At 52.0% G+C, this 7291-nt stretch overlaps 1 protein-coding gene across 2 annotated transcripts; it reads right to left on the bottom strand.

Annotated features, from left to right (window-relative positions):
* Window positions 1–2753: 2753 nt before the first annotated feature.
* Window positions 2754–6791, bottom strand: DBNDD2 (dysbindin (dystrobrevin binding protein 1) domain containing 2). Of its 2 annotated transcripts, XM_006839254.1 has the most exons (4): window positions 6661–6791; window positions 4836–4982; window positions 4499–4636; window positions 2754–2959 (listed from the first exon to the last, which is right to left on the bottom strand). In XM_006839254.1, the coding sequence occupies exons 2-4, from the start codon at window positions 4972–4974 to the stop codon at window positions 2754–2756; spliced, it is 483 nt and encodes a 160-aa protein (XP_006839317.1). In that variant the 5' UTR covers window positions 4975–4982; window positions 6661–6791. The 2 variants fall into 2 exon arrangements, with proteins under 2 accessions (XP_006839317.1, XP_006839318.1); XM_006839255.1 differs by lacking the exon at window positions 6661–6791 and having other exon boundaries at window positions 4836–5077.
* Between the last annotated feature and the right edge of the window lie 500 nt (window positions 6792–7291).

The following is a 7291-nucleotide window of genomic DNA, read 5'->3' on the forward strand; positions in this document are numbered from 1 at the left end:
TTCATCTCTTTTATATTTCAAAAGAGACTGACTCAGTATGTGCCCTACACTAATCCTGTCCATTAACATCATAAAGCCAACCCATTTTAAAATGGAATTACAATCACAGGCAGAGGTTAGAATTTATGTTTTAGGGGGACAAAATTCAATCCATAACATCATCCTTCAAATCTCAGCTCCAATGCCACTTCCTTAAGGGAAACATCTGGCTACCTGAGTAAGCTATTAACTCCCTGTTGTGAAGTGCTGTCGAGTCGGTTCCAACTAATAGTGACTCTATATAGGGTTTCCAAGGAGTAACTGCTGGGTTTGAACCACCAACCTTGTGGATAACAGTCCAGTGCTTATCCTAAAGCACCACATGATAGTTGTTCCCACTAGACTGTAAACTCCATAAAAGCAGGGACTATGTCTTTTTTTGCTCACCACTGTACCCCACGACCATGCTCAGTATCTTGCATGGACATTTATTTACTGATGAATAATGTCATTTGTTTGTCTGTACCCCGCCTTGACCCAGTGAAGTAATCATCGCGACTCTCTTTTGGGCCACCATTTCTCTTGCAAGGGTTACTGTCACTTGTTTGTCTCTACATTATAATCAGAATTCCCTTTTTAATAAGCAAATCCAACCACTGGTAAGTCTTCATTATTTTCAATCAAGTTCAAGTTCCTTAACATTGCCTTTAACATGTAAACTGCCAGTTGCCTGCCCAATGACTACTGTACTATTGTTCTTTAGCAACAGAACCCTGATTCCACCAAGACAACAGTGTGCCCCCCATTTCCCGGCTTCCCCAGTAGTGACATTTGAAAGGTTGGTGGTTCAAATACACCAGCTACTCCTTGAAAACCCTGAGTCAGAATCAACTCAAATGGCATTGAACAACAACAGAAATCAGACAAACTGGTAATTCTGTGACCTGGAAGGATTACTATCCTTACAAAAGTCAAAATTTTCTTTTGCCTACATCAGGGGTGGGAATGCCAGGCCCGTGAAATTATTTGGCATGGCCCTGCCAAGGCAACCACAGTTCCAGCCATCACAGTTATTGTTGTTAAGTGCTGTCAAGTCAGTCTGACCCATAACAACAACCCTGTATAGGATTTCCTAGGAGCGACTGGTGAATTTCAACTGCCAACCTTACGGTTCAAACTGACTTTGCAGTCCAGCGCATTAACCCACAGCACCACCCCAGTACTCCAGCCATCACATTAGGGGTGAGTTACTTAAATGTTTGATCAAATATAATGGGATAGTTTTAAAATTGGTCATATTGTATGGCCCACGAATGATGTTACAAATTTTGGCCAAAAAATGGTTCCCCAGCCCTGTCTTAGATAATGCTAAGTCCCTATGTCTAAAAAATGTATGCAAAAGAAACACCTGATGGGTTCTGACCAATGATACAAAAGTGGGTGGTATTAGTTAGAACATCCCAGAGTTACATAGGCAGATAGCTGGCTGTGTCCATTTTGCCCACCCTTAATCTCTTCCACTTTGTGCCAGGTTCAAGGACATGGCTGGGACTCCAAAAGCCATGAGGTATCTATGAGAATGCCAGCTCTGTGCCCTGCATGGCTGAGCAAAACTAGTTAAAATGGAACCTGTGTGCCAATTACTGTGGGGCTGCCACATAGCCCTGTACTGCCTGCCTATCTTCCAACTTACATATGAGAAAACACATTTCTACCCTACGTCAGTGATCCTCCCCAGTCCCTTTAACTAGCAGTCAAGTCAGGCTTACCTCTCCCTTCATCTCGTACTAACCCACTACTGACTCACATCACCACTGCAGGACAGAGTGAACAGCCTCCCAGGGTTTCCAAGGCTGCCAACCTTCACAGAAGCAACTGCCACATCGAGCTCCTATGGAACGGCTGGTGCCCTTCCAGTCCAACAGCTGAGCTTCTAACCACTGAGGTACCTACTCTGTTCAAATCAATCACATCAGAGATGCTAGACATGGTTGTAAAGTCTTTCTGCCCAAATTATGGTGCCCGCTTAGCTCCTCATTCTTCAGACCTGAGGTTTAAAATCAGCTTGTCAATGACCACACAGACGAAGCTAAGACGCCCCTGTTCTCTGGTAAGAGCCATGCCACAATTACACTGTGGATTACAGTACTTACTTGATTTTCTCCTCCATAGACAGTAAGCTCCATGAAGGCGGGGACACACCCTGTCTTGTTCAAAACTGGACTCCAGATGCCTTGTACACAGTAGGCATTAAATAAATATTTTTTGAGTAAATGAGTGACGGGATATGGCATTGGTTAGGGAGCTGAAGCAGCATAGTGGGTTTCCTATCTTTCCGTTTGTTTATTACTCATACCGTGCCGTTCCCAGAAGGCTGTCAGGAGGCAGGATGGCTGCAGTCCCATGCACTAGGTACTAAGGAGTTCCCATTCACTTAGAGACAATGCTTGAGGGGAACCTATTAAGCAGGATAGTTGGAGGGAGGGAGGACTGTTACTAAAAACAGCAGTGACATCTTGTCCTATTGCATCCTCCATCTCCTCCTCACTTGTCAGCCCTACTTCAGGGGTAACTGGTGAAAGGGCTACTGCAGGAAAGGGTTAGCAGTAAAGCAGGGATGGATTCATTTCCAAAGAGGTGCACCCACCACCACTCCTTCCCTTGGGTGCCTAAGTACAGAGTCTGGTCTCCCCAAGGGCTCAGGCTGGAGAACGGCCACACTGAGCTCCATCAGTCAGTCTCTACCGCCCCGCTGCGTAGGCACGGACCCACTGCTAGCTGCAGACCCCAGGCTCTGCCTCTCCATCACCCCCATCGTCCTCCCCATCGGACTGTGCCAAGGGTGTGTCTGCGCCGCCGTCACTCGGATTTGGGCTGTGCAGATTGGTGGAGGAATCAGAGGATGAGGAGGAGCTCCGCGATGTGGTCCTGTCAAATGCGGACACTGACAGGTTCAGTTCCTCCGGATGGTCATCCACTCCTGCCCAGAGAGAAGGTAGTCAGGGCCACAGACAGGGCTTCAGAAGCAGGAGCACTCAGAGGACTCAGAGATTATCTGGCCAGCCTTTTCATTTTGTAGATAGATAAACTGAGGCCCACAGAGAGGCAGGGAGGGACTTGTCCAAAGTCACTTAGCCAATCCAGCAAAGAGCCAGGATGAAGACCTTAGCCTCCAGATTCCTAGCTTCTTCCACTTCACTACGCTGTGTCTGGACTCTGAGGTCAGCCAATCAGTCAGAGTTCAAATTTAACCTACATCACTCACTTGGTGCTAAGTGGCTTTGGGAAAGTCACTTCCCCTCTGAAGGACTCTAGTCCTCCTCTGTAAAAGAAATTACATGAGGGGGCTTCAAAAACTTTGTGGAAAATTCCATAATCTTTTCATTCCATTTTTCCATGAACTTTATGAAGTCCCTTCATATCCGAGTAGGGTTTTGAGGATGAAATCTAAGAATGCTTATAAAATGGCTGGCTAGCAATAATGAGTAGCTGTTTTACGGGAGACTATCTATCTTAGAAGCAGGCAGACATGGTGTGGTCTGTTCTACTTTCCAGCTACAAGACTTAAGCTTCTCTAAGCCTTGTTTCCTCCTTTATAAAATGGAGACAATACTGCTATAAGATAAGCACTGGACTGCTAAACACAAGGTTGGCAGTTCAAACCCATAAGCCACTCCTTAGAAACTCTATACAGGGCTGCTATGAGTCTGAAATGACTCGACAGCACTTTGTAACAACTACCCTGACAGAACACTGTGAAGACTGAGATTAATATATATACTTTAGTACAGCATCAGGAATTTAGTAAGTGCCCAGTAAATATGAATACAATTACTACAATTGGTGATGTTGGTAAGTGTCATCAAGTCTCTTCCAACCCATAGCGACCCTGTATAGGTTTCCAAGGAGTGGCTGGAAGGCTTGAAACACTGACCTTGCAGCTTAAACTGACTTTGCAGTCCAGTGCATTAACCCACAGTACCACACTACAATTAGAATTGCTTAATTTTTCTAATGTATAAATTACATTTTTACATTATTTGAATTACATTAAATAATTAGCTCATCACGTTAGTTTTGGGGACCATGGTGGCTGTGTAGGATAAGTACTGAATGGTGAACCACAGGGTCAGCAGTTCAAACCCACCAGCCGCTCCTCAGAAGAAAGCTGAGGCTTTCTGCTCCTACAAAGATTTATAGCTTTGGAAACCCTATACAGGGTCGAAATGAGTCGGGACCAACTAGAAGGTACTGAAGAACAACAAACATTAGTTTTACAAGCGTAACATTAACAAAGGCAGAGGCTGGAGAGTCCTAGTCTGGATTGGAAATCTGTGACCCAGTTCCCCTCAGGCTCCACTTCCCTAAAACCTGAGCAAGTCTGAGCAAGGGAGACACCCACATCAGCCTGCAGAGGAACTTTCCAAGCTCAGACTCATTTCAGAGCCACCCCCCCTCCCCCCACACACCATCCAGCTCTGGCTAACTGGTGCCCACATCTCCAGGGCACAAGGCATACCAGACGTCTGGGGGGTTGGTGGAGAATCTTCACAAGGCAAGAAGACATCTGCTCCATCCTGATCCCCAAGGTCAATAAGTTCCACCTGCTCCAGTGTGTCCACGTTCACTTCCATGGATGAGATGCTACCTATGGGAGCTGCATATCAAGAACCAGGCAGGTCAGGAGGCTCCAGGGCAGTGGATGATTAAGATACCTGCCCATCCCAAGAGAAGTTTAGAGGGCCAAGAAAGCAAGAGGGGGAGGGGTCCCTGCCCCAAGATTCCAGACCCACAAGAAATTCTTTCCACCCCGTTCCAGGCCCAGTACCCTCCTCTCCTCAGAACTTGGGACTTACGTCTCCGTGACTCAAGATGCAGGTGGGACAGGGGGAAGACGAACTCTGTTTCTGGCTGTAAAATATCCTCAAAGAATTTCTGCCGCTCCCGAAGGCGGAGCTGCTGGCGCTCCAGGGCTGCGTGAGGATTTGGGTCCATGTTAGCTCCTGGAGGGTGGAAAAGCAACACAAGAGACAAGTCAAGAGAGAATGCAGTGGGGGTCTGGGCTTCAGGAGCCACACTGCAGCCAGCATCCTAACAGCCTTCTTGAATCCTCTGGGCTCAGCTAATGCCTTGCCTTCCCCTGAAACCACGCCCATCCCACTGCAAACTTCCCATCTCAGGCAGAGGCGGGGCTATCTTCACAAAGGGGACACCAGTTCCAGGCACGGTAGAAGAGGCTCTTCTGTGTACCGGGGAAGTGGCCAGTGGTCCCAGTGTCGTGCCCCTCTGAGAGGGGTGGGCATGGCCAGTCCGTCCAAATGGGGGCAGCATTTTCTCCACTTCATGGACTCAGCCCCACCTCTCCCTTTCCCTGACCCAAGCCAGAGATGAGTGTGGGGGGAGATCTCTTCTGGGGTGGAGGGTCGTCTTCTCTACCTCTGCATCTCTGGTCACACAGTTCATAGTCAAAGCTCCACAGCGAAAGCAGCCCTAACCCTTCTCCTCCTACACACACTCCAACAACAACACCCACTCTGAGTCCTTGCTCTGAAGTCACAAGACATGTGAAGTCACAAGTCCAGACTTGGCTCTGCCCTAGGGAAATCCTCTTTCTAGCCTCAGTCTCCCCATCTGAAAATGGCCTTGTCATCCTACCTGCCTGTAATACAAGCGCTGCTTGTGCTGAGGAAAATGGGAAGCTGGGATGCACAGTCCACTCAGAGGTCCCCTCTCTTTCCTGCAACTCCCACGGTTCTTTATTTGCCTCTCCTCCCGACACATCTCGGCGCTGTCTTATCTCCCACGACTCAGTAGCAATTGGAAGGGCAGACCCTAGGTCCAATTCAGACCCTGGCTACACTGCCGAGAGTTTTACAGAACACCAGAGCTCGGGACCAGCCCAGGCCCTATCTGCTCACTCCCATTCGCTCAATCTCATTCCAGGATTCTGTTCGGAGTGTTTCCCCAGGCAGCTGCAGCGGGCGTTTCTAGCTTGAGGACCAGACCCACATCCTCAGTAGGCCACCTTCCCCACCCCACATCTGGGCTCCGCGTTTCAGCGACCCTGGCCAGCTCCACAGGCGCTGGGGACAGGTCAGGCAGGGCCAAGGAAGTGTGGGGAGACCATGTGGCCACAAGCGGGCCGGGCAGTGGAGAAGAGAGGAGGTGACGCCGATTCCTGGGAAAGGCTTGGAGAGCTGCCGCCCAGGTCACCACGCTAAAAATACTCAGGGCCCCTGGGGCAGTCTGAGCTAGCAACGGGGGCGAGTTGGGGGAGGGGACCAAGGGACGCCAACACGGGTGTGTGTGTGGGGTGTCTGAAGAGCCCCCTCTTCCTCCCCTCCCCCTAGCTGCACAGGACTCACGAGATCCTAGGTGCTGCCCCGGGGGGCACCGCAAAGCCCAGTGCTGGAGGAGGGGAGTTGTTTACGCACAGAAGGTGTTGGGAAGGTGGTGGAGGGATTTTCGGTTGGGGGCCGCCAGGGCCGGCTGCGAGCCAAAAGAATGGAGCGCTCCCCGGGTCTCAGCCCCACCCGCACCGGAGTAAGCGCGTAAGCGCGAGCGAGAGAATTCCCTAAAAAGGGCCAGCGCGTCCGTGGGGCGGGAGTCCCCGGGCCGCTCCACTCTGCCCCTTCCCCGGCCCTCCCGCTCACCTGTGTCTCCACCGCCGCCGAGTCCTACCTGCAGCGCCTGCGCCCCTGCCTCAGTGTGTCCGCGTCGGTCAGACGACGGCGGGGGCGTGGGAGCGGGCCGCGCCGGCGGGTGGGGCGCCGCCGGACTCCCCCGGGACGGCCGGGCCCTGGGAGCAGGGACGCGGAGGCGGCGGGAGGCGGAAGGGGGGGAGGGGAGGCGGCCCCCGCCCGGAGCGGCTCTGCCGGCTCGTTCTCCGCGCACTTCCCTCCCTGGCGGGCAGAAAGTTCCCGCACGCATCCTCCTCCTCCCCGGCCGGCTCCGCACCCCGCCCTCACACGGACGCCTGCGCTCGGCAACGCTCGCTACGCCCACCCGTGCCGCCCGCTGCGGAGACCCGCGAGAGCGCTGGACCCACGCACACTTGCTGCGCTTCGGCTCCTGGGCAGTCCTGCCTCCCGGCCTCTCCGTCTCACTGGCCCGGCTTCCGCGCGCACCTCTCGTGGAGGCGCACGCTGGGGAGGGGAGAGGGACTGACCCAGTACCCCATCTGGGCAGGTGCACTGCAGCTGAGAACCCCAGCCCTGGGACTCACCCGACAGACCTAGTTTCTGGCTCCGGGACTGGACAGAGCCGCCGCCCAGCCTTCCAATGCACTGGGCGGGGTGGGCGCCCAGGGCAG

Source organism: Chrysochloris asiatica, unplaced genomic scaffold (assembly GCF_000296735.1).
Source record: "Chrysochloris asiatica unplaced genomic scaffold, ChrAsi1.0 scaffold00023, whole genome shotgun sequence".
NCBI classification, from domain to species: Eukaryota; Metazoa; Chordata; class Mammalia; order Afrosoricida; family Chrysochloridae; genus Chrysochloris; species Chrysochloris asiatica.

What these genes read in the sequence shown, in the direction of transcription:
- DBNDD2 (XM_006839254.1), bottom strand. Translation starts at nt 4,974, where the DNA reads ATGGACCCAAATCCTCACGCAGCCCTGGAGCGCCAGCAGCTCCGCCTT. An exon ending in GCATCTTGAGTCACGGAGAC is followed by an intron (nt 4,637 to 4,835) that starts GTAAGTCCCAAG and finishes CTTGATATGCAG; the next exon opens with CTCCCATAGGTAGCATCTCA. An exon ending in ACCAACCCCCCAGACGTCTG is followed by an intron (nt 2,960 to 4,498) that starts GTATGCCTTGTG and finishes CTCTCTGGGCAG; the next exon opens with GAGTGGATGACCATCCGGAG.